This window comes from Coenobita brevimanus, chromosome 71 (assembly GCF_032717465.1).
Source record: "Coenobita brevimanus isolate Jiangsu-jjx chromosome 71, ASM3271746v2, whole genome shotgun sequence".
In the NCBI taxonomy this organism is placed as follows: domain Eukaryota; kingdom Metazoa; phylum Arthropoda; class Malacostraca; order Decapoda; family Coenobitidae; genus Coenobita; species Coenobita brevimanus.
In genome coordinates this window covers 44,749,152-44,776,043 of record NC_137024.1, presented here as the reverse complement: position 1 = coordinate 44,776,043, position 26,892 = coordinate 44,749,152, and the positions used below count along the sequence as shown (strand labels likewise).

General features: G+C 37.3%; 1 protein-coding gene across 1 annotated transcript in view; it reads left to right on the top strand.

Moving 5' to 3' along the window:
• Positions 1 to 26,892, top strand: part of mmd (disintegrin and metalloproteinase domain-containing protein mind-meld) — a 540,350-nt gene that overhangs the window by 497,315 nt on the left and 16,143 nt on the right. Inside the window, exons 22-25 of the mRNA XM_080277960.1 lie at positions 7,803 to 7,967; positions 8,850 to 8,986; positions 21,217 to 21,832; positions 26,189 to 26,395. Coding sequence (XP_080134086.1) covers positions 7,803 to 7,967; positions 8,850 to 8,986; positions 21,217 to 21,832; positions 26,189 to 26,395 — 1,125 coding nt within the window. The remainder of the gene's footprint in view (positions 1 to 7,802; positions 7,968 to 8,849; positions 8,987 to 21,216; positions 21,833 to 26,188; positions 26,396 to 26,892) is intronic.

Below are 26,892 nucleotides of genomic sequence, written 5' to 3'. Positions count from 1 at the left end.
GTTATATGTATTCCACAAAACATTCTAGGTCTTCGTCTCCTATTTTACTGGACGGGTACAAACGCGTGTGGTAAACATGACCTTCATTTTTTCATACTAATTTCTCAACCCTAGCTTCAGACTCTTTGTTCAGGTCATCTTTCATTACTTTTATAGTTCCTTCCCTGATTAACTGAAGAGGACTATGTCCTGTTCAGATCTAAGATTGCTCAGTTGCTCACCATTAATATAAGTTAGTTTGTCATCCCAGTCTAAATTTCTGAAAACGTTCTCTAGGCACGCAGTAAATATATTGGGTGCAATTGTCTCCTTGTCTAACACCTTTCTTCAGTGGCATTTTCTGGGCGTTTTATGGAGTTTCATGGTGGCTCTGCTATCTCTGTCAGTATCATCTAGTACCTTAACATAAGTTTCCTCTACACCTTGTTCTCAGAGTGCTGTCATCACTGCAGCTGTTTCAACTGAATAAAATGTTTTCTCATAATCAGCAAATGCCATGCATAATGGACGCATTTTTCCTAGATCTGGGTACAGCTCTGACTTCCAAACATTTCGTAAATCTGTTAGTTCCTTTAATGCAAAGTCACCCGCATCCTTAATAAGAGGTGATACCATCATCACCCTTCTTCATTGCTCACAAAGCGTTTTATAGTTCATCTACAGTAATGTAATGCTTGGAATGAATGTCTAATATTTCTCTAGCCGGAACTGACTTTTTCTCTCACGGTACTGCTACTGTAAAATTTTGTATAATTTTTTCTGCTGTTTTGACCATTTCTGTTGTTCATTTCTTTTCCATGAGAGTTTCTAAGAGAAAACATTTGGCTTCATCCTTTACCAGGCCTCCACTTGGTTGCTTTCAGGTTTTCTCTGTTCCTTAAAGTTTCTTAATTTCTGTTCATTTTAAATTTTTGAATATCCTTATTTTTCTTCTTGATAGTTTTCACCAGTTCGGCTGCTTCAGGGTGATCTCTCATTGTTCTGACAATCATGTTCCTTGTCTTTAGAAGTTCCTCTGTACACACTGAGAGATTGCTGCTGACGTCTCATGATTCCCAGCCTCTATTTCTAAATCTGCAGAGTTTACTGTTTCCGTAATGTTTTCGTTCATTTTTTTCTGTATCGGTATTTCTGTCACCTATCAATTGCGAGTATCTGTTCCAAATTAACAAACTAAATTATGCTGCCTTCTCTCTCACCGCTACAAGATTGGCTGTTTCCTTTGGATTGACCTCACCCATTTTCTTCCGAGATATAGTAATACTTGGCTTATTTCCGTTCTGTGGTCGCTTCCCATATTTACGAAGTTCAGTGCAGTTAAAATTTTTACTGTGTCGGCATGTGATTTGTCAGTGAGGGTGAAATCTATTTAATTTTTTATTTCACCCTTTGGTCCTTTCCAAGTCCAGTTTCTACTTGTTTCTTTTGAAGGAACGTGTCTTTCGCTCTCAGAGAGTTTCTTTCAGCAAATTCCACTAGCATGTTACCTCTAGCATTGTGAATACCCATTCCAAAATATCCCACTGCAGTGTCTTACTCTTTTCTTGCCAACTTTTTCATTAAAATCTCCAGTCACAGATGTATACTAGGTTTTGTGCTTATTGTTTGCTTTCTTTACATCTAGAATTTTTCTACTTCCTTATCGCCATAGCTGATTTTGGTGCATAAATTTGGATTAACTTCGTTTTGTATCTTTTGTTCGGTTTATTATTAGGCCTGCTACTCTGTCAGACTAAAAAAAATCCACAATGTTGCCACTCAGGTATTTGTTTATCAGAAATCCTACACCATGTTCTTTATATTCTTGTTTGCCTCTGTTGCACAGTATGTGACCATGAGGCAATTCTGTGAATATCTAATGTCATTTTCCACCCGCGCCAAGACCTCTCATATTCCAGTTCGCATCTGTCAGTTCTTCAAGAAGAATACCCAAGTTACCGTCAATCTCAGGAGTTTGGACGTTGTACTATGGGTCACAAAAGTATCAGCGCGCAGGGGGTCCGATGCCTATCGATAACGTTCAAACAACTGCTAACATTACCAACATTTCATTGTGTATGAACAGTGACTGTTTATATAAACATATCATTTGCTATATGTTTGCAAGAGGATATTACCAGTTGGTGATATATGACACCTCTTGACATCAGGGCCAGCAACGTGTGGTAGGTCGGACACTAATATTTCAGTGACCCTCGTCCTGTGGTCACAAATCTTTCACGCTTATTGTGCACCGATACTTTTGTGACCTATAGTACATCCCGAGATTCAGTTTCCAAAGGCAGTTAAATTTCCTTCCCCAGAGATTCTTAGCAATGCTTGCTGTGGAGCAGGTATAACTCACTCTGTGGTCGGCTACTCCGTTCCTGCTGGGTACAAGAGGCCGTGGTCTGCTAAAACAAGTCATGGTGGTTGAGAAAAGAAGTTTGAGCCAGTGCCTCACATTGCTGGTCCAGGCAGTTACCGCGAAGGGAACACTTTTCGTGTGATCCTAACAGTGTAACTGAATAGTGTAGTTGCACCTGACTACAGTAGTATAGCTCCACCGATCGCTGGGAAACACCTAGCTTCGCCACGGCAAGGCAGTATTCCTTCGAAGAAGAATTATGATAAATACTGCTAAACAGTGAGTCCATCCACATCAAGGTTCTGAAAATATAGCCTACATTACAGGCATCTACTTGATAGCTCTGGCACGATGAGCACTTTTAACTGCTAAGTTCCCAAAATTAGCAACATCTGGTAAAGTCTACATAACTGCTTTGAAAGCTGCAAAATGCCTACTAAATTATCACAGTGCTCAATAAGTAGTGTTCTTTTCTCGTTTGTATATATATATATATATATATATATATATATATATATATATATATATATATATATATATATATATATATATATATATATATATATATATATATATGTAGTTTCATTGTCATATGTGATGCAGTACAGCAATTTAGCACTTTTAGTGGTAACACTTTGATTACCCCCATCGAACGTCAGTGAGATACTGAGTGACAGTGGTGGACGGGAATAAAAGCCTCAGGTAGGCTTTACGAACCCAGACTTATCAAACCGGTTTTAATGAACTGCACTAAATTTTTTGCAGTATATAACGTTACTCGAAGAGCAGAGGTTAAAGGTAATGAATATCAACCAGTCTTGGTAAATAAATCAATTAATACCTAATAACTACACAGCCACAGTGTATTTGCGAAGAATATTTATAATCCATAATAATCGGCCAAAGTATCTCGGAATAGTAAATGCAAAAAGATATTAATATTGCACTCCAAATTGAATTTAGAATATTTTTTTGGCATAAATAATTTTAACTTGCAGTGATCAAGTTAGCTGACAACAAATATTGGACGTCGTGCAGGAAACAAAGCGGATTTAATTAGTATTAAGGAAGATATCTTTGTTATCACGTAATTACATCCAGAGCGAACATTCTAAATTAAAATAACCACCCTGAGAAAATTACAAAAATGAATCCCACACAATACATGCATAGTTATTTATTCATAAAAATTATTCATGGTTGATATTTTCATAATAGAATCTTACCCCTTCAGTACGATGATATGCGTAAGAGCATACTTGCTAATACTTTTTTTTTTTTATTCACTAGGTGCGCGGTCTAGTAATGAATGGGTTTGATATATAGGCCTATTTAACCCCTCCAGGTCGTAGTCTCTCCAAAGATGAATAAAATCTTCTGAACAGAGAGTTATGAAGCTGAAAAGATGTCATCATTCTGAAACTATTAACTGTAAAGAACAGATTAGTAAAGTTACTCAGTGGTTAGGTGTAACAACGAGTTATTTGTGACACCAGTAAGTCCATGCTTCCGATATTTGTAACCTTGGTCTGTATTTTTAATGGTATAAAAGATTTCGTTGACACACATTCCTCAGCCATTTATTTTGTACATCAGATCTTGATATCGTCATCTACACTATTGCTGCAGACTTTGTCTACACTAAAAACATAATTACATACGAAAGTAATCAAGGCATGATGTGCATAGGAAATCGCCAAAGCAGAAGTGCTAGGAAGTCTTCTTTGCCAGTAAGAATACTGTATGAGTTTCTGAAGGCTGTGTGACCCTAAGTTCCCGTTTATTTAATTATTTTGATTTTTCAAACATTTGTGTAACTTGTCAGAGTTTTGCAGCTAACAGGAGCTTGTTTTATGTCTGTAACCAGTGCAAGCTGAAGTGCATGTTTCAGCATAAAAATATGTTGATGTTCTTAATAGGTTCACAGGAGTGTATGTCCAGTACAAATGTGGGTTTTGCTGTTTTTGACCTTAGCCTCTTAAATCTGTAATGTATTCTGGTCATATAATCTTGCTGCCAGTAGATGATGTATTTAATCTTTGAGGAGATCTCTTATGAAATAATCAGTGAAAGCTATATGCAGCTCCCCCTAAATCAGAGAGTCTCTAGTCTGAAATTAATCATTTGGAGGTAGCAAGTACGAAATAATACGTCATCGGATTGAAGAGGTAAATTCCATAGTAGCTCATGATATTTTGAAAGCTTTCACTGCCGTGTTAGTTGCGGTGTCGTCGAATGTCTATCTAGCTATCTTAGGACTGTATTCTCGTTGGCTTAGGTGATCTCGTATTGCCTTGTCCTTTGCGATTTATTTTGTTTATCATATTATCCCCTTTTTTATATGTTACTTCTGCGAAAAGTGTTACTCTTAAAATTATATAAATTACATGCAGGACAATATGACGGCATAAAATGCAATTAAATCGTCAAGGAAGAAGTTTATTAAGTCTACCATACCAGCGAGAATATGGCTCATAGTTAGCTTTAATCTCCACTCTACCTTAATTCTTTAATCAGTCAAATAGCTTCAGATATTAGCTAGACAGTTATCCCTTCTTTATTCCATTTCTAAATATCCCTCAAACGTTTAGTGTTCCCTTTTGTTGTTTCTGATATACTGATATTCTAATTTGTGACATTTGCAATTTTGTGCATTGTTTTTGGATATCGAAAGCAATTTCCTTTCACATATTGATAACTCGGGATGTCTAGTTAAGTACTTACTAGCTGAATAGAATAATTCATGGTGCCTTCTGCCATTAGTATTCAGTCTTAAGGACATTAATTCATTTGTTTGAGGTAATGGCACATTTCAGTCATGTCTTGCCACTCAACATATTTTGACTATTAGCACAATGAATATTTTACATAGGTTTCCTCCAAACAGCCAGGAATAAAGACTTGCATCCCTCACTTGCAGTTTAAGTAATTTAGCCCCACCTACTTCCCTGCCTACATAGTTACCGCACTGCACGATAAGATGACAAAAGTCAGCGACTATGAGCGTTTACAGTAAACTTACTTGTACTGTTAAACCTATAGTAACATGTCGCAGGTACATCAAAAAAAAAAAAAAAAATCTCATAATCGCTGTACTTCTGTTGCAATGACTAATAAAAATCTGTCACTTTTCGCTCTTAAGTGCATGGTGGTCGAAGTGGCAAAGTCCAGAAAGCCTCATTGTGGAAAGTGTCTCTACAGTTTGCCATTTAACCATGAGCGTTATGTTACTGGGGGGTAGTACTGTACAGTACAACTTTAGTAAATATTCCAGAATCATTGCGAGTATTTTTACTCGCTAGACAATTGACTGATTCGGGCATGAACTTGCGAAATTGAGCGTCAAGGTAAGCACAGGTCACGACTTTTGTCAATGGTATTATTGAAAAAATAATATAAATAAAAAACAGCCAGCCTTCTTAAGAAATATACTTAAAGATATACAGTATGATTGTTTTATTACTGCTATATTATACATTACTATTAAAGCGGTGTAATGTACGTTTTTTGCCTGTTGATGGCTGATCAGTATTGTCTGAAGATCCAAAAAATATGTCGTATGTATTGAAATTACTGTACAGTATCAGAAGTCTATTCACACTAGACAGTGTTATCCACCGTCCACCTTTAGCGACCATGCTTCATATCGGAGAACGAAAAGGTTATTTATGTAGTATATTCTTGTTTCTGCAAACGTTCCCCACTATTTACTTCCTCTTTTATCATTACTCTTTTGCATGCTGGCAAGAAATGTTCTCTGTCTCTCCCTTGATACATACTATCAGCAGTTTCATTTGTACTCTTCATTGTATACTAATACCTTTCTTTCGTAATTTGCTTGTGTACATCTTCCTTCACCCGTATTCAAGTTATATAATGTATTTTCCCTCATCTGCAATAAATATATTGTTCCTTTTAAGTTAAGTGAAATTAGGATTTTCTAACGAGATGTTATACTTCTCTTTGTACAGTGAATTTATGGAACTTCTCCTCCAAAATATATTGTTGACAAATTCTAGTTAGGATCATGAAATGCTTTCATGAAAACATTAGAAGCAGTTCAGTGATCACAAGTATTGTTTGTCTGGAGGCTAAGCTTCATTTTGAACTTCATCTGAAGGAAATTTAGGAAAGTTTCTGGGTCAGTTTTTATGAGATATTATATTGTCTAATAACTGTTATTGTGAAATGTGCAGGTAGATAAAATGTTGCCTTCCAGGTTTTTACCGCATGTTTGCATTCTTTCCTTGGAGGTGCTAAGTCAACGTGAATGCGAATATTTTTTCAGGTTCATGCTGAGTTTGGCTATCAGTACATTGCATTTTACACAGAACTGCAGTAGAACGTACAGGATTACGTACAATAATTTGATTTCATTTTCATGTAATATCAGATTAGAAAGTAAGGTAGAGGGCACTAGAATGTGACTCTTATGTTGGCTTATCTCTAGATCAGGAGAGCATATTATCTTGTACAATACATTAATTAGTCATTACATAATTTGATATATTAAAAAGGTATTTTCTGTAGCATCCCGATCGCAACCCAGTTAATAGATCTGTTATAACTTATAACTTACCTTCTCTATCTTTTTAACGTCAAGCTCTGTTGATTCTTTTATTTCCTTTGCAAGTATTGTTCCTTTTGGCCATGTCCAGAAACTACAGTTTGGTTAATTTCGTTCAGGTTCTCCGAGTTGCTTCTTTTACGGCCTGTCTAAACTTAAATTTGCACCAAGCTAAATGCGACCTCACCTCTGTTCACCAAAAGTGAGAGGTTCGCAAAGTACTTGCCATAATTTCCTCTAATAACAAAGGTTTGGGTTTGCAGCAAGAACACGGACTATGGAAATATATTCTTTATTCCTCTTGCCGTGTTCTTTCTGCAAAAATGAATCTTTCCTACAGCAAAGAATTGTCCATACATTTGCTTGTGAATTGTGATGGTATGTGATAAAACCTGTTTGAACTGTTAAATTCTTTGCTCGCCTGCTTCTTAGTGTTTGTGCCCTATTAACTTTGTAATATATTATTTCTGTTTGTTGCACGTCCAAGTTACAGTTAGTAGTTGAAGCTTTGAATGTTATTATAGATCAGTATGTATGTATACAGTACACTTTGAGAAGTGAATGTAATGCTGTATTTGTTTCAAGTCTAGTTATAAGCCCTGTCACTGAATATGTCATTAAAATTTGTCATGTAAACAATTACTGTAATGGATATTTCACTTTCGTTTGTTATACTGTACTGTATTGTGATCCCTCTTCACCCCATTCGCAGTGACTTGTTAGCACCCTCTGCAATCTTTGTAGTAACAATAAGTTTCTGGTAACAGCAAGGTGATTCAGAGTTATGTGCATTAGGTCTATCCATTACTCTAACATGTGTTTTTGCTTTCCCTTACCAACTGCCTCCCTGCTCATCCGCCATGCACATATGATTTGGGCCAAGCGTAGGCGCAAGACAGCATTGCCGAAATATGACCCGCCAATGCACAGGAAGCCGCCTATAGTGAAGAAGCCACCGCAACAGCATCTTCAGCCAATGATGACTAGTAAGATAGACGAGACGCCTATTGATATGGGCAGTCGAATTACCTTTGGCAACATGCCCAGCTATAGGTAAGTGATGTATGTCGCTGTGTGCAGTGTGATAATGTGCAAATGTGTAAAACTTCATTATTATAACCATGCTCTCAAGTTGGGAGGCTGTTTAGTATCTCTTCCTTAACTTTTTGTTTTTGCATAGTAGTCTACATCTTTTTATTTTCTTGTGTGTTGTTTATATCTTTGCATTATCGATATTGTATTAATAACATACAAGAAAGCGTACCAGATACAAGAATGAACTGTTAGGAAGAGATGCTAGAATGAGAGTATGGGATACAGTGTGCTTAATTCTGTAATATATTACTGTTATTATTATATTATTACAAAAATAGATATTGTTAGTAACATTTCATCGTATTGTCATTTACTCATGGATGTCCGCATGCGACTGTAGATGTACAGTTGAGGACATACATATCGATCCACCTCCGTACGATGAATAACGAAACAGTGAGCAATATATTTTGGAACCCAGTAATGCAAGATTCGGAACCATACTGACTTTTCAGAGTATTGTTTATGAATTTCATAATTGTTCTACTAAAAGGAGGAGCAATACCCTTGTTCACAGCTGTACATGACCATAGTTTTCCATCTATACCCCACAGATCATATACATGGCCATTGTTTCCCATGTATACCCCACAGATCATACATCATGTTCTGTATCTCCATATACAAGATATTGGATAAAATCGTGTGTCTGGCTGTTGAACTAATGAGTGTCCTGGCAATAAACGTCTGTGTGATATTAAGCATGAGTGCAGAAATCTCCAAAAAGAAACCCAGAAATACATCTTTGATATATTTCATCCTCTTCCCTCTGTCTCTCAACCCTGTGCCCTCCCATTCCTGCCCTTCTCCCGTCCGCTTGTGCCCCCTCCCCCCCCTCAGCCCTGGCCGGCCACCACTGAGTCCGACACTATCTCGCAGCAGGTCGCTTGACTCTTGCCGAGAGAACAAGCTACAACCGATGAGGCGGGGCCCTACCGCTGGGGGCTCACAATCCGAGGAAGAGGCACTCCAGTCAGGTAGGTGCCCTGTCTCTGATACTTTTAACTCGCTTTTATTTTAATATATTTTAAGGTAATGGAGTTATCTTGAAGCTGAAAAAAAATGTTAATTTATGTAGGATAAAATTTTCCTAAATGACATACATATAGTGTTGTAAATTGGCGTTTGTAATGTAAAATTTCTATACAGGTTGCTATAATAGTCCAGTAACTGGATTGATGTTATCTTGCACTAAATTAGAATCTGCCGTGCAGTTTTAGATTCACCATAAGTTCAGGCTTACACTGAATTGTTGTAATTAATTTTTGAAGCTTGTAAAAGCATTTGCACATAATTCATTAAGTTGACTACAGTTTCCGTAACCCGTGCATTACGATGACGTCTTTTCTCATTTTATTCTTGCTTTATCCAGTCGTTTCTGGCTAACTTCGGTATGATCTTCCGTTCTGAAGGGGATTGATGAAAGTTATATCTGTCCCCTTCAGCTCGAAGATTCCTTCCCAAGCTTAATAAATTCGTTTAAGTTGGCAAGAATAGGCTTTTATGGGAAAAAAAAAAAAAAAAACGTCATCGTGGTGAGAAGGTAAATTTATCTTTAAAATTCCACGCGGCTTAAGCAGCGTAAACTAGTGAGTAGGGCAGGTGGAGTCGTAGTTATCTCCATTACTCACAATAGCACCACTAACATCAGTCCAAATTGTATCACACCTCACATGATTCCACTTCCACATTTTCGTCAAACAGCAGTCCTTTCAGTCCAGTGACGTATTTGATATTCTCACTGTCAGCAACATGTTATTCAAATCGAGCAACACCTCTCCTGTTCATGAAAGGCAATATCTAACCTCCCCAGTCCGAAAAGTGTACCGTTATCTTAATAAAATAGTCAGAAGATGGCTTGAAAAAAATAAAAATAATGTCATTTGACTCGAGGGACTACCTTTAGTGTTTATAACTATCAAACATACCTCTTCTCATGACATCAGTCTAAGTGCCCCATGGCATTACATTATCTCACTTGTTATCTCAACCATACCATCAGTCGTAATGATCATACATGCCACTATCCTTTACACCTGTCTTAATTATCCCGGTTTCACTTACCAGAATTACCATCACATATCACTTACATCAGTCAAATTTGCCAAAAATTCATCTGCCATTTAAGCTGTCTGGAGCCCACTTGCCATCTGAGTGCGCGTCCACACGTGTGCACGAACAAGTGCTGGCAGCATGTATGCAACACAGTAACGAACGCACTGCAAACAAGTTGGGAACAACAGCGCCCAGATCATGTTGGCAGCATCATGATGCAGTCTAAGCTGCCTCGTATGGACGCTCATGTCCCATCGCCTCTGCTGCCAGTGTTCGAAGCTGCACTGATACATGTCTGCATACATCTATCCAAATACTGCTGCATACATGTACCCAGACATGTCACCAACCGTGTTGTCAACGTATGTTCGAGGGCACGTGTGGACGTGCCCTAAATATGCCCGGTCTCTCATGTCAGATTTTCTTACAGTAGTCCAAATTATCTCTCATGCTCTTTAAATTATCATGATGTTATCTCATATGTGCCTTGCACTTAATCAGTTGAAACTGTTAAGAATCTCACGTGCCTCCTGAACCTCAGGGTTCACGCAGTAGATATCTGTTTTATATTTTGTCACTTACCATCTATATTATACTTTTCTCTTGTGACCTCCATTTACATAAATTGTCGTTATCCAAGTCTCACATAGCATATAAGTTATCCTGATCTCCTATGCCCCCAGACACATGTCTGTCATAAAAGTCTCACGTGAAGTCTTAATTATCTTGATATTACTTGTCCTTTCCACTTATATCAGCCAGATTTTTTCTAAACTTCACCTTCACTTGCACTCACTAACGAAATCACACATAAACTATTAATACCATGTCGTCTGTTTTTAGTTTATTCTTGCCACCTCTAGATGAGACTTTGGAATCAGAGAGTTACACGTAGTATTCATTGACACCTTCACTACAAAGCTCTCCCGTGAACAGAATAAACTCGTCTGTAGGCTGCAAGAATAAACCAGTAAAAGACGTCAACTTACTGAAAGGGCAAACATAATGTTTATATCCCCCTTTGTTCCTTTATAATTATTGTAGACAGGTTCTGAATGGAGGGCCCGATGCGACAGAGGCTGAGGAACGTTAAAACTTTCGAATGTGACGTCAGTTGATTTTATGTGGCTGATAGAGTTCCTAGCAGCTTGAGAGTGAAATTGTGGCAGTAAGAGAGAGAATTGTCCATAGTGACTTTTTATGTATTTTTGCAGACTAATAATAAACGAATTTGGTTATCTGAGAGAAATCTAGCGGTCAGATGAGAAATAAAAGAATAAGAGCTGCAGTTTTCCATTATGAAGGAGGCATTCCTTTTTTCTTTAGGAAATCGTCAGACGGTGTAAGAATAGTGTTGTGCATTTGTACAAGTCCAACAAGCAACCGTATTCCAGAGATCATAGTGGCTTCTGTACTTCTCAGGGTCGTATTTTCGTTGGCTTCGCACTGTCAGTAACACCACTTCCACAGCGATGTTTTCCCTAATAAATTTTTAATATCCTCTTTCTGGTACTGATGCAAGCCATGTCAGTGTGATGGTGTCAGTATGTGAGAGAAAATGAATGTGTATTATGCATAGAAATCGATAAGGAAAAAGTGTTACGAAGTTTCTTATGTCAACGAGAATACGACTCGATCAGCTAGAAGACCGAAATCCAGTTCAGTTGAAAAGCAAAGACAAGTTCGTATTTGTTTTGTATAATAATCATCTGCTAGTTTTAAATGATTATGGAAAATGTAGTTGTGTTAACTATCTAATAATCATCTGGTAGTTATAAATGATTATGAAAAATGTAGTTGTGTTAACTGTGTTAACAAGGTGATCATATTTTGAGGTCAATAGGTGGTTCCCGTTGTGCCAATTGTTTTCGTCGCTGTAATTGTAGGAACAGTCAAGCATATTTTAAAATTGGTTTTAGTGGGAATATGCCTGCTTACTTTCAGTAACGTCATTAGTGCAATGTATACACGTGCGTGTTCCAGATAATTGAGTCAGTATTTGGAGCAGCATATTGTATGGCACATTATTTTTGTTGTAGTATCGGTTATTATTTGCAAAAGTTATTAATCTTAAGCGAGTGCGGCAGATATAATTTCGAAGTGTCATAATTGTTTTGTAGAATTTAGTGGGAGTTCACACGCCATTTCAAGTGTATTCCATGTAACTCAGTATTTTATCACAAAGAGGATTTTTTTTACCATTGTTTAATTTAGACCCAGCAGACGTCAAGAGCTGACCTACGGCACTGGTGCAAAAATGCGTAGAAAAGGAAGCAGGTATAACCATATTAACTGCTTCACTCCATGTACGTATTTTGTATTGTTATTACCACTGTCAGACGATTGTATTCAGCTTTGGAGATAGTATTCGAACTGGAAGCTTTATAAAGATAATAGCCATCATTAACTCACTACTAAAGGTATGTCCTACGTTGTATAAAATCGCTTGATAGCAGCAGGAATAAAGTATGAAAACACGTCCTCGGGCTGAAGTGGTTAAAGGCAAACATACTTGAAGCGGAATTATTACATGCTGTTTTGTATGTATTTCTCGCTAGTACTTGCTTATTTTTGGCTTGTTCTGGCATGGAAACCACAATAAGCATGTTATAATTTACTAGGGAGTTTCAGAGAAGCGCATGACGCTCAGATTTGCATCTGTAGTTTACCAAGAGCATTGCATGATTTTCTCCGCCTGCCAGTGTGGCAAGTGATGACGTCAGCAATATGGAGACTGTTGATATCAAGCTAAATCCATATGGATATGAACTTGCACAGCCATTGGTCAGTTATAGTTCTTATGGTTGTTTGCTTAAATCTGAAATCTTGAGGAGGGAAGGCAAAGCCCGAACTTGCGCGATAATTACAGAAGCATGTGACAGTGACTGAATGCTTCTGGCCTTTCTTTATTGTTGCTGACTGCACTCCACAGTACAACATGCAGGATGGTCAGATTTATTAACCATAATTGTCTGACCTGAGGGATTTCATTCCCCTTCATGATTTAATTTAATCATGAGGCCGTTAGATTCCCCCATGCATAATTTTAAAATACTGAACATTGCAGCGTGCAAGTTAGTGACATGACATAAAGTACTCGTATTAGGCAGGTTTTTTTTTTTTTTTGTCAGTAAACAAGAGATAGGGATTATGTGTATTTTGCCGCATGTTTATGCTGATTAATAATAGGTAGTTTTGGCTCTCGCCCTTCCAGCCTGTCACCACGACAATATTCAGTTCCTCTTGTGTTCATTATACTGTACTTTCTTCCCTCTACACTCTCCCCAAGTCATCACGCCTTGAAACTTGTCCTTTACATTCACCTTCCCACTCCCCCCCCCCAACACGTAAATATCGCCTATACTGTATCTCAACAATTCCCATTTTCAGTGCCACATTCACCCACTGCCTTTAATTATTTCTGTAGCTAGGTATATTAAGTCTTCGATAGCTCTTTCTAAAAGCTGTCTATTGATTTTTTTTTTTTCATTATTGTGCTGTAGTTCTGCTGCATTAATTATAATTTCATTAAGATGCTGCATTTTGCTGCAGTAAGTAAATATTAGAAGGATAAAGCTTTCATTCACTCAATTTCTTTTAACTTCTCAAAGTAAACGAGGTAATCATAATTTTACCATTGTTGTTTCCAGTGCAAAGGATAACATCACTTGGTTGCAGGCTGTTACCTCTTGAAGATAACTCCAATAGTTTTATTACTTGCATGCATTAGCTTCTTGGTCTGATGGCATTTCTTGTGTTCTATTGCAAACTATCGCTGGGGCAAAGAGTTCATCATGATCTTTTCAAGAAACTATATCCATGAGTTAACTTGCTTCCGTTCATCTTTGCTCTTCATTCCAATTGCAGTTAACAGGGTTGACTGAGAAATGTATATGACACTATTAGAATGAAGTCAGTATAACTTTGAGTCAGGGTAGAATATGCTGCTTCATATGGGCACTGCTGCGGACGTATTGAATCTTGTGGCTCCTTTGTTATAAGTAGCAGCAGTTGATGCTTGTAATTACAGTGTTTCTACCACATACAGAATACGTGACATACTGTATATATATATACAATATGCAACTGCAATCTAGATAGGTATTAAAGATATGTGTATGTATAATGTAATGTACGTACTCTCATACTTAAGGGAACTACATAGCTACACACCAAAAATATGTATGTAGTTTTCCCATAATGTATGTTCTAGCTAGTATATTAGTTTCTAAACTTCTAACCTAAACTATGCAACTTTGATGACGAGTGACAAAATTGAACAGGTGTGAAACCAAACGTGGAGTTGAGAGTATGGGGCGCCAGAGGTAAGTAGCCACCTCCCTCCACCACAGCTCTTACGCTTGTGGGTAGTGTTCACTGTATCACGGTAATTTACATATATAAATCTGTTTCATAAATATCGTCCCTGATGAGTAGACTTGTTAAGTTTTAGCAGTAAATGATGATTTGGTATGATAATACCTTTAGTAATATACGTGTTCAGTATATTGTACCGTTTGCAGTGACATGCAAATTTTTTTGTATAACGCTGTCGTCATTGATGTAGCGATAACTGACTTGCCTCTACAGGACCATTATTTTTAAAAATAATGTTTCCCATAGATATTATCCTGTTGGTACAATTTGCTGTACTTGTGTACTAAAAATATGAGAACTCATTTGCCTGCTCGAGGATGATTGCAGTGTTGCATTCTTTAAATGTCCGTTTGGCGTTATAACATAATGTCCGTTTTCCTTTGTGTGGTGGGTCCATGTGTATCCTGATATAGTGACCGCCTGAAAGTCACACATCCATACCTTCCATCCCTTGTTATTATCTTAATTATCTTAGGAGCATGTGTTGGGATCACTCTGTGACAAAGATATGGGCGCTTAATGATGATGATGATGATGATAATAATAATAATAATAATAATAATAATAATAATAGTTAAAAAAGAGTTGCAAAAGATACCTTCCTAACGTTTCTAATTTTGTAAATAAAGTACAAAACGTACTTACGATAGATGTTAAAAAAGCAGGGTGTAATATTTAATCTTCCAAATACTTCGTCAGTATAGCACACCGAGCGTAGGGAAGAATAGATACTTATTTGTTTTCAAGTTCTTGAACCTTTTACTCCTGTTAGGAACGAAGAGGAATGCAAGCACTATGAAGTGGCAAATTGATTACCAAGGGCATTACTACTTTTGAAGTGAATGAGGTATATCCTACTGTCATATATATATATATATATATATATATATATATATATATATATATATATATATATATATATATATATATATATATATATATATATATATATATATATATATATATATATATATATATATATATATATATATATATATATGACTGGTACAGTGGTAAAGTGTGCGTTTTCGTACACTGAAGAACGAGGGTTCGCGCCCCGCCAGGGTAATAAACTTTGGGAGCGTTATTCTGCCCTCGTACTGCGTTGGCGGACACAAGGGGTGCTGTGATTGAACCAGTGTCGCATACTATAATGTATGTTTGCACCCACTTGGCTTGCGCGGGCCGATAACACTTGGTTCACAGACTACACACACATCCAAAGTCACTCCAACACTACAATTACACTTACAAGCACTTCTCACCCTACATACAATCTCTAACAGACAGCCTAAGCCACTTGGTAGAGATACATTGGCTGTATCGTCCCCACTTCGGTCGTGATAGGCCGGTCCTGCAGTGGACACTCAAACGGCTGATGAGATTATATATAAATATATATATATATATATATATATTATGTGAGGAGGAAGGAACTTAATAATCTCATTTAATTGTTAAATAACTCCACGGAAATATTGAATAAATAAATATATATATATATATATATATATATATATATATATATATATATATATATATATATATATAGTGATAAGTGGGAATACCTATCATCCACTTACCTCATGTATTGCTGCCTTCTAGTGCTTCTACATTGATTGACAGGCCATGTGGCTTCTTATTGTCCAATAACTCATTGCACTACGTTGAGTGGTAACCGTATAACCAGACAGACCATAGTAGTCCTGCTGGTAAAGGCATTCCAGCCGGATGTGGCCCATAAGAGATTACATCCGAGGGAGGTTGGGGTATATTGGTCACAATACCATTGAGGGGAAAAACGAGTGGTTTCACACCTTAAATGTCAGGACTAAGCAGCGAAATCCCGGACCCTTACTCTCTTATCGGGGTAATAAATGATTGGATAATAGATAGGTAAACAATGTATACTTTGTATGCGATTGTAATAGTCAGTAGCACGCGTATTCTGTATGTTGATGTCAAGTTCAAAATACAGTGTTCCCATCTGTTGGTGGTGTAGTAGTGGTGGTGGTGTGACCTACTACCACCAATTTTAGACTGTCATATGCATGGCTTAGCCACACCTCTGCTGTCTGATATGAAACAGCAATACCATATATATATATATATATATATATATATATATATATATATATATATATATATATATATATATATATATATATATATATATATATATATATTCCGCTGTTCACTAAAATATCAGGCAAAGCCACCAGAAATCAACCATATTTTGTATTTCAATAAAGTAACTGGCTTAGCGACTGCAGTGCTAAAATCATGTTGGTATTAAATATCTTTAATTTGGGGAGATCCAACGTTTGGCACATCCGATAATGCAGCAGGTGTGTCTTATTTAGTACTTGTATCAGTTCTGCACACTGCTATGCCCATGAAAGCTAGTGTAACTGGTTTTTCACATTAAAAAATATAACACTTTAAAAAATCTAATCATGTCATTAATTCTTCAGGGTTTTCCTCTTAGATATTATACAGCGTTTGTTTGAATGTTGTCATTTATTCCTATGTACTGAAATGCCCATAATTTTTTGTATATGTATATGTTTATTCCTCTATATATATATACTCAGTTTCCGTTGTGGTGTATGCAGACGAGAGCAGGTTTATTGATGTGTTTCTGCAAATGTAGTTATATATTCTTACCCATAATATCCATTGTACAGGCAGTTTATATATATATATTTGCAAAGAGAAATGACACATATAATATTAAGTTCATACTGTACAGTTGTACATCCGTGTGTCACCTAGTCTGTAGTTATTAGTATAGTTGCATGCTGACTGCTGCTGCATTGTTCAGTTTCATTCACTCATCATTTATTTTTTCATTTTATTTTTTTTATAAGTTTCATCAAACGTTGTCGTTTAGTTGTTAGAGTTCGTTTCAGTGTTTTTGTTCATCTATCTTGAATAAAATTGTAAACCTCACTGAGGAATAATATATTGAAGTAACTTCAGATATGCACCAATAACATCGGATTTATTTTCGTGGCAGTTGGGTTGGCTTCAATCACTACATTTCACGTCATTTATCTTGTAATGTTATTTTAATCTACAGTACTTTACCAGTGAATTCCATGTTCAGTACATTCACCAGTTTCATTTTTTTTTACATCTTCACCAGCATTAGTTCGGACTACTACTGTTTAAAGTTTTTATAGTACACTGCTAACTGATAATTGGAAATTCCGGATCACCCAAGTTACAGCTTAAACTTATTGCTGTATCATGTAGCTTTGGATTATTTTATCATTTCGTCTTGCACTTCCATAGTTGTATTCAGAATCATGTCCTACTGAATCCCTGTGTATTAACACTAGTGTACCCACGCGCAGTTGATTGTTATTCATAATATTCATTCATTTCGAGAGTTAGTGGTTTTTAGATGTAGTATAACTGACAAGAAAAACACAGCTAACGTTCCTTATAGTGAAGACTTTATTGTCGAAATGCTGTCCCTGTTCTTACCATTGCTATACATTTTCCTTCACCTGCCATGTAGTTGATACAATCCTGCTTTATGATAATACTGTACATATTTTATTAAAAATTTTCCGTATAATTTCATTCGCCATTTACCAGAAAAACCTTCCTTAAGAGTAACATTGTATTCGTTCATTCTGATTTTAGGTACTTTTTAAGAATAGTAATTAAATGAAAAGTTTAAGAAGGAAAATAAGAATTAGAAGACCATTTCCACATTGTATCAAGAAATAAAATATCGGATACTTACCCTGTACATTATTATTCATTAACTTCAGAATCATCGTGGAAATGTTACTCCCTATTTCAGTCAGTGAGTTGACCTCTGATCTCTGTACATGTTTGGTTGACGGGAATATTTATGATACTGGTGACGCACCTGAATTCTGTCTTGTATAAATTTTTTTGATCCTCTTATATACCAGGTATTAAATGGAGGCTTATTTGTATCTAGATTTAACATTTTCTGTGTAGTCTTCCCAACTCCTCCTTAGCACCCACTAAGAGTTCTGATTTTTCATTCCCCTCCCCGCCTTCTGTTTCGTCATTTTCCGTCTTCATGATCTATCTTCCATCCATTTATTTTTATTTAGTTCTTTGTTGGAGATATTGTTATATTCACAGTAACAGTAGGGATCATCCTTTGATACATCCACATTAATTTTCCTTCGATTCATTCACGAAGCCAACTGCCATTTTTTATTGCCAGGGATATTGAAGAAAACTGAGATCATTTTTATATTTTCACAAATGAAGTTTATTAGACATATGGTGTCATATCCTTGATATTGAATTTTAATTTAGAAATGCTGACATCTCGTAAATATATATTATCATTCATTTAGCCTAAAAAATATATTATGCTTTCTATATAAAGTACTTTGTGATTCATCGGAGTTCTTTTTCAGTCGTATCATATATAAATAATTTTATTTAAGATAGAAATTACTTAGTCTTCCATTTTTTTTTCTCCTTTCTTATGGTTGTAACGAATTCGCATTGTTCATATGCTTGTGTAACATCTAGAGCATATTCAGGTGTCATGTGTATTTTGGTGGAACAATTAGTTCACAGTATTCTCATCATGTACGATTTTGATGTATGTATACCTTTTGTGTACATCAGCCATGGAATACATATTGCAACATCGACAGTTTGGACTGTAAGTTCAGCATGAGCTTATGACATAAACCAAGGAATTCTTGCATTTTTTCCTTCGTACTTTTGAAATGTATTGTCACGGTTGCTTTTGAACATTAATCATTGTACGTAAGAGTTACAAGAGTCATTGCACTAAGAACACTCGGTTCGAAAATAAAAATGAAAGAAAGGAAGAAAAAGAAAATGCTGTTCCATGTCGATTCTTACTTTACGTCAGATGTTGCAGTACTCATTGAAAGGCGATGTACATACAGTGCAGAAGTCTTGATCATGGTAATGTAGGTGCCGGTAGAATTTCTTGTTTCAAAATATTGCATCACTTTTTTATATATTTTCCCAGTTTGGAGTCGAGCTATTTTTAAAGTGCATGACGGAATTGGTATGTGTAGATTTTTCCATGAATATACAAATTTTCGCTTCATAGTGCATTTAGTAGGATGCAGTGTTGATAACGGTGCAGTACAGTGTTTAGGAATGTCAATTCTCATACATCAACAAGAAAATTTCACGAGCTTTACACCTGTTTTACCATTACCCATAAACCACCCATCACAAGTCATTTGCCAATATCACATACATGGCAACCTAATCCAGTATTGTGTACAGGAACGTGTTGATGCTCAGTATTAAAAAAAAAAAATCCCCTCATAACCTTTTTAAAAATCGTGTCTTATCATCGATTGGCTGTTAGATTCCCAGAACAAGCATTTATAGCGGCAGTGCCGTTAATACAACTGTACCAGGTGGAAGGGTTTTCTTTCCTTACAGTCTTACCCAGGTTAGGTTTGGAATATCATAACTGATATAACACTGCATCATATATGACAAAACCTTAATATTGACAGGTGAAAAAAGTTTGTTTGCCCCATAACCGAATGAAACACTGTAGCAAACTTGATTAAGGAATTATAACCATTGCTATGAAAGGAAGCAAATCTCTCATATTCATTAATGAGGCTTAGTCCAGTTATGCACGTCCTCGACAAGAACTTCACCTCCTAGAGTATGTCTTTGTTCACTGAATAATAAGTACTGCTGCAGCTGTCAGGATAGTCTGTCTTTGTACTGCAGGACGATATAGTGATAATGCATTCATACCCATACACTTGTCCATAATGCTGCTTCGATGAGGTAATTTTTAATGCAACGAAGGTTATTCATCTGTAAATACCAGTATATTGGTAGTTATCGTTTGTTAATAACTGAACTTTCAATTATTAGTTCTGTGTCTGTAGTCAGAACTAAAATTTCATGCACTAGATATTCGTGGGGGTTTGTCTGTAAATATCAGCAGTTCGACTACCTCACAGGTTATGCGCCTTACATTCCCACAACTTCCTCTGCAGTGGGATTTTGACCGTAGAGGAGGGTTAAGTTTAAAGGGATAATAAAATTTGAGCACTGAATAAAAATCAGTAGCCTTTAAAACTTTTGATAATAAAACGTTTGATAACCGAGTAGTCATTTAATTGACGATGCAAAAAGTGAGTTACAACATATCTCGCATTATCACTGTCTTGTACTGTAAATCACTGTTTGATTTTTACTACGGTATATCCTTCATTATTTGCCTCACTCCCAGTTCATGCTTTGCTTGTATTATTTCTGCTCTCGGTGTAGTATTGTTGCCTTTATGTCAATAGTCCAATCCTAGTCATCAGTTTATGTTGGCCAAAAGTATTAGCGAAATGGTTGAGCTGCTAGAGTTTACCTAGCGTCAAAAAATGCTGCTGATACTGATGGCTATGGGAGTGGTTGAGTGTGTCGTGTGATTGCCACCAGGAATGAACCCTCCAGACCCTTCTCTTGGAAAGAAAGGCACGTCCCTATCGTATTTTAAAAAGTCAACTTCTGCTAATATATAGTTCTGTAAAAAGTTAATTGTGTGGCTTCTTTTCATTTGCATTATGAAATATACTTTGTACAGTATATTTACGAAGACTGAAAAATGATAAGTAGAGTTTTTCGTCATTAAGTGTACATATTATTAAATGGGGAGATATCGTGTAAGCCACTAGAAAGAATGAAGTGAACTAGTTTCCAGAATTTCTTGTGAACACATGCAAGGGACTGAAAAAATATAGGTGACGTGTCTCCATCTTTCCAGGAGAGGATGAGACGGTGTCACAGATCATTGAGCTAACATCTAACAACTTAAGCAAGATACCTGAGAAAGGAATCCTGAAGAAATCATATGGCCTCCTCACGCCAGCAGACAAGGAGAAGTGGGGAGAAGAGTCCCAGAGCGACAACAATGACGTCCTAAGTCAGAGCGATAACAATGCAGACCCCGAGTGCCAAGTCTCGGAGGTGGAGCGGACGTTGAAGAGCTTGAACGGCTACCACGAGGACATTATTGACGCCCTGAAGAGAGCTGCCTCGCACCGATCAGGGGGAGCCTCCATGTCCTCGGACGAACTACACACCGCCCACCACGACACCTACCCCCGTTACACCCCCGGCGCCGCTGCCGTAGGGGGGCCTTCTGAGTACACCAGACTAAAGGCCTCCCACGAGAAGCTGCCGGACTCGGGGGGAGAGGATGACCAGGTGCCCCCATGCGGCACCATCAGGATCCGCAACCTGGAGGACTTGATCAGGCAGCTGGAGCACCATCCCTCCCGCCACATGTCACCCTCAGGCTCCGAGGAGATCCGGATGAGCGAGACCGAAGCTGACCGCCATTACCGCCTGGACTCCTCCTCCTGCACTGAGTCCCAAGGGTCCGTCTAGGCACAACTCCCTCTCTCACCCCAATACCACTCCTTATCCTGAGTCACTGCCCACACCAGAGGCTTCACTACTCCATCACAAGTGTCAGCAGTATTTTCGATCATTTGTACAGCAGTTCATAGGAAGTCAAATTCATAGCAGTAGTAACCTTCTAATAAATGTATTTTCATTTCTTTTGTACTGCAGTAGCAATGACAGCTGCTAAAAAAAGGATGATGATGATGGTTAAATATCCACAGTGCCTCTAAGGAAGTCCTCTGGTGTGGTTGGAATCGGCTCCATCGTTTTACAAGTTTAATTTTTTGCATACTTGCAATGACCACTTTCATATGTCTAGGTGTTTACAGTACCCCACATCAGTATACAACAGTACCACTATGATTACCCTCTTGTTTAAGTACATCAGAAATTAATTTTGAACACGTATGATTGCATGACGTAATTGGTATCTGCCCTATGATGTTGAATTTAGTAAATGCAACACTCCTTACATTATGCAGAATCCAGATTCGATTAAAATTGATGGCGTTTGAATGAGAGAAACAAGGTACTGCAAAACTGTATGTTGAGAGAGTAACTGAATTATGCTGATTTTTGGTTGGTTGTGAGCATGAGATTCTGCTGGATCTTATGCACATCAGCTGACAGCCTGGATCCTGTATGATCAAGATGTCGTGGTAGTGCATGAGTATCCATCTCCTGAATTGTATATTACTATGATTATGCTTCACTGTACACTTAGCTTTACAAAGTTACCCGACTTGTGTATTTCTGTAAAGATTCAAACACCTAACGAAGCATAACCGTAGAAATATGAACAGCAGACAAGATACACACAGAAAAACACACACATTCAGACATTTGTTGGGCAGTAATTGATTACTTTAACTGCATTTTTTCTTTCTTTTGTACATACACACCTATGAAACAACATACTTAATATTTGCATGATGTTAACTTCCATATAACGTGTACTAAAAATAATGTGAAAGGCCGACCAGTGACATGATATTTCGATTCAGCTAAAGCACTGATCGTGGTGCGGTACGCTTATACAACTTTTTCCACAATTCAGGGGGTGGGATTGGAAATGATGAAGCTGAACTGTATAATCGAATATGGTGTAGTATAATCACCATGGGCATTTTTCCGTACCAGAGTTTACGTGATTGAGTACAAGAAAATGCATTGTAGCCCATAACTGTCTTTACGAAGGTAAAGGTACTTATAAGTAGTATAATTTTCCTTTAACTCATTTGATATTGTGAGGTCTTTTTTATTTTTGCAGTTACCATTTATATGCAGTAGCGAATGATATTGAAATCGTCATCGTATTGAAAGACTGAAAGATTCCTCTTACATAATGGTGGTTTGAAGCACCAGTCGAAGTTACGGTTATGGGCTTTGTTTGCATACTCATAGGCTCGAATCTCCAAGAGTTGTTTGGAAATTGTCGATCACCATTAGGAGCACAGGCTGACAAGAGTATGTCGTAACCCTTGCCTCGGGCACCTACACCTGGAACGGGATAAAGATTTTGCTGTCGGACAAGCACAACACCAGAGATAATGAACAAGGCTGCGTATTGTACACTGTATTCTTTGTTACCCCTACTAAAAGAATTTTAAAAATTAACTATTCATGATAACTTTTCATGGTGTTATTCAGTTTATGGGAGGCTTTCCGAATTGGAACAGTTAGATATAGCCTTAACCAACCCCTCAGTTATGAGAAATCCTTTTCAGATTGATTAAAAATAATCTCATGGTAACCGGAATAAAATGAACAATTATATCACGTTGATTGCGTTAATTCCTATGGTACTTTTTTCTTCTTGTTGTAGTCCGACTGTTTTAATGAGTTAAGAGATTAAGGGTATTTTTAATATTTTCGGTTCGAAAAGCCTCACAAGCTGAATAAAATCGCTTGGAGAATACAAGCCCCCCCCCCTCAAAAAAAAAAAAAAAAAAAAAAAAAACTAAGAGGTCATGGTAGTGAAGAAGATAAAATCGTTGTCAAAATGAAGGCTGGTTCTCTGTGGTTTGGTATACCTCGGGCTTTGGTATGTTTATTTATGCTTCCCAAGACTTTGGTAACGGAGAAATTTTCGAACTGAAGGGGTTAAATAATAGCCTTCGCAAACTCTTTCACCACTAGGGTGCTATAAACCAATTTAGTCGGGAGGTAGCAAGAATTATGTAAAGATTACGTCCTCGAGCTGGAAAGGTTAAGTAATATTATTCGACTGCTTAACCCTTTCGGTCCAGTGACTTCGCTCTCGTTAATTCTTGCTTCTGCCTTACCATCTCTGCTAAGGCGAGATCTGTTATTACATCCGCCAACGAAGTTGGAGGAGGTAATGTATTCATCTACGTTTGTTTGTTTGTCCACACGATATCTTCAGACGTTCTCAATTAATTTCAGTGAAATTTTGTGAAAGGGTGGGCCATGGGCCAAGAAAAAATTTGTTAAATTTTGGGGCGGATCCGGTTCCGGAGTATCCCGCACAATATCTCCAAAAGTTTTCAATGCAGTGCAATGAAATTTTATTGAAGGGAGGGCCATGGGTCAAGAAAGAATTGATTTGGTGGCGGATCCGGATCCTGTATATCCCACAAAATATCTCCAAAAGCTTTCAATGTTTTAATAAAATTTTGTGGAGGAGTGGACCGTGGGTCAAGGAATATTTGATTAAATTTGGGGGCGGATCCGGATCCTATGTGTTCTACACAATATCTCTACGGATCTGGATCCGGATCTTTTTTAATGGCATTGGCGTAGGTATGCACTCTCTTAGTGCTTTCTGATTGTTAAATCATCTTAGTGAATATCCTAAAAGTGGAAGTCGTTAAGTGAATATCCTAACATTGAAAGGCTTTTCTTGAACTGAATCAGGTAAATTATCGGTGGCAAAAATATAACGGAAATATTCGTTTTCGTAATACTGGAGTTGCACTTTTGGATGAGAGAATGTTTTAGTTCTGTGAAGTTGTAACCCGTACTTACAGTACAAAGATATAAACACCACACAAGTCTTGTAAGTTTAACATCTCATATTTATCCATGGACCCGATTCTTTTCTATAGAACAGTTTTGGGATTACAGTATATTGGAACCATAGAAGGATATCATGGAAATACCATAATGGCGCAAATCTAGTATTTCACTTGTAACAGTCGAGTTTTTATTAAGAAAGTCACCAGCAGTATATTTACATGTAGATTGGTATTACTCGTAGAATTTTGTAAAAAAAAAAAAAAAAAAATGAATGTCCTATAATGTAGTCCTCAATATTAAGACTACGGAACGTTTACAGTTTATTGTTATTTTTTCCCATATCATATTCCATACTGTTTTTAAAACCATTGTTAGAATTATATTGTACCGAGTTTTCCGTCGATAATGAATGCATTTAGAGTTATTAGGTTCATTATTAAGAGCATAAAGAAAAGCAGATTTAGATTAAATGACGCGAAGAAACGGTGTCTCACAACCCCTCGGTAAAGTATTATGTTACTGGCCTTTTCATAAACCTTGTTCGTATAGTGGCTGACCTGCATGCTGTCATGTGAGGATTTTGTATTGCTACATTACTTATACTTTGAGTGTTTATGATTCAAGCCCTAGCTCATACTAATGCAAGAATCCTTAATCCATCTTTTGCATATAATGTACTGTATTGCTTTCACTACTGTCATAATTTGACTGGACAGTTTTGAAAAACTGCTACATCTAAATCTATTAAGGGTCTCTTTCTGCTTCTTGCTTTCGTAGCCTTTAGACTTGATGTTGTCACATCAGTTGTTGAAGTACCAGTAAATTTACTTAAACGAGGATGACTCCAAAGAAATGAAGAGCACATTATTTCAACATAAACTCGATTTCTTTGTATTACAGTCTCGTGAAGTTTAATATAATGCATGAATAAGTGGTGCAAAATTACCCGTCAGTTGTATGTAAAATTTTAAGATGCTCTGGTGTTTCTCTATACTATCTGGTCTCAGAAGTTTCGGATGTCATATAAGAACTCTGATGTGATGTTTTAAGTTCATTTAAGTATATTTTGCCGATGTTTTGACACTAGTTTGATTTGCTGTTGTAAATGCGAGTTGTTAAGAAAAATGGTGATAGTGGATTTTGACTTTATCAAGAAAGTAATTGAAATCTCGTAGGAACAAGTAATAAGTACAGATTGATGAAAATTATTTTAACGTCACAGCAGAATGCCATGTGCTGAAATTTCTTTGGAGTGTTGGTGTTGTGGGGTGTTGCAGTGAGTGGTGTGTGTTGGTGTGTGTGGTGAGGGCCAGTTGGAGGTCCCCTGGTGTACAAGTGCCACCATACAGGTATGTGAGGCCGTGGCGCAGAGGGCAGGAGTTTGGGCACGGGGACTTCGGTGGTCCTCTGGCGGGGCCCTCGGGCTCCCCTGGGACCCCTGCTGACAAATTGGCAGAGCTGTTGCAGTTGGCTTCCCCTGAAGACCACGAGAGAATCCTACGTGCGGCGGCCATGCTGTCCCCTGAGAGCCCCACAAGGTCCCCAGGCACCCACAGGCGTGTTGCCCATTGTCCTTAGTGGTGCTAGCTAGCGCTTCCTGACCCCATGTAATGCCACCTTCCTCATTGCTGCCACCGTCCTACTGATTGGCACAGATGTGCTGTAGTGCATATGTCATAGTTTGGAATCATGTTATTAAAACAATGTGGAAAGATAAAGGAAACTTGTGAATTAATTTTTGTGTTGCATGAGAGAAATCCTGGAACTTGAAAGCCGTAGAGGAATATTCCTTGAAAGAGTTTATTTTGTGGATGTATGCAGTTTTATGTTAATGCAATATACAGCTTCACATCAGACTGAGAAAAAAGTTAGTTAAACGTGTTGAATAATGATTGCTTTTGGGGCAGCATTCATCTGGCACCCGTGCAGTTTAGATAACTAATCACATGGAATCACATATTTTCTAGCTTTGTAAAATAAAAGTAATAACTTCGAGCTTAAACCACACTTAGTGACTGTAATTAGAAACAGTAGCAGCATAAATTAACTGAAG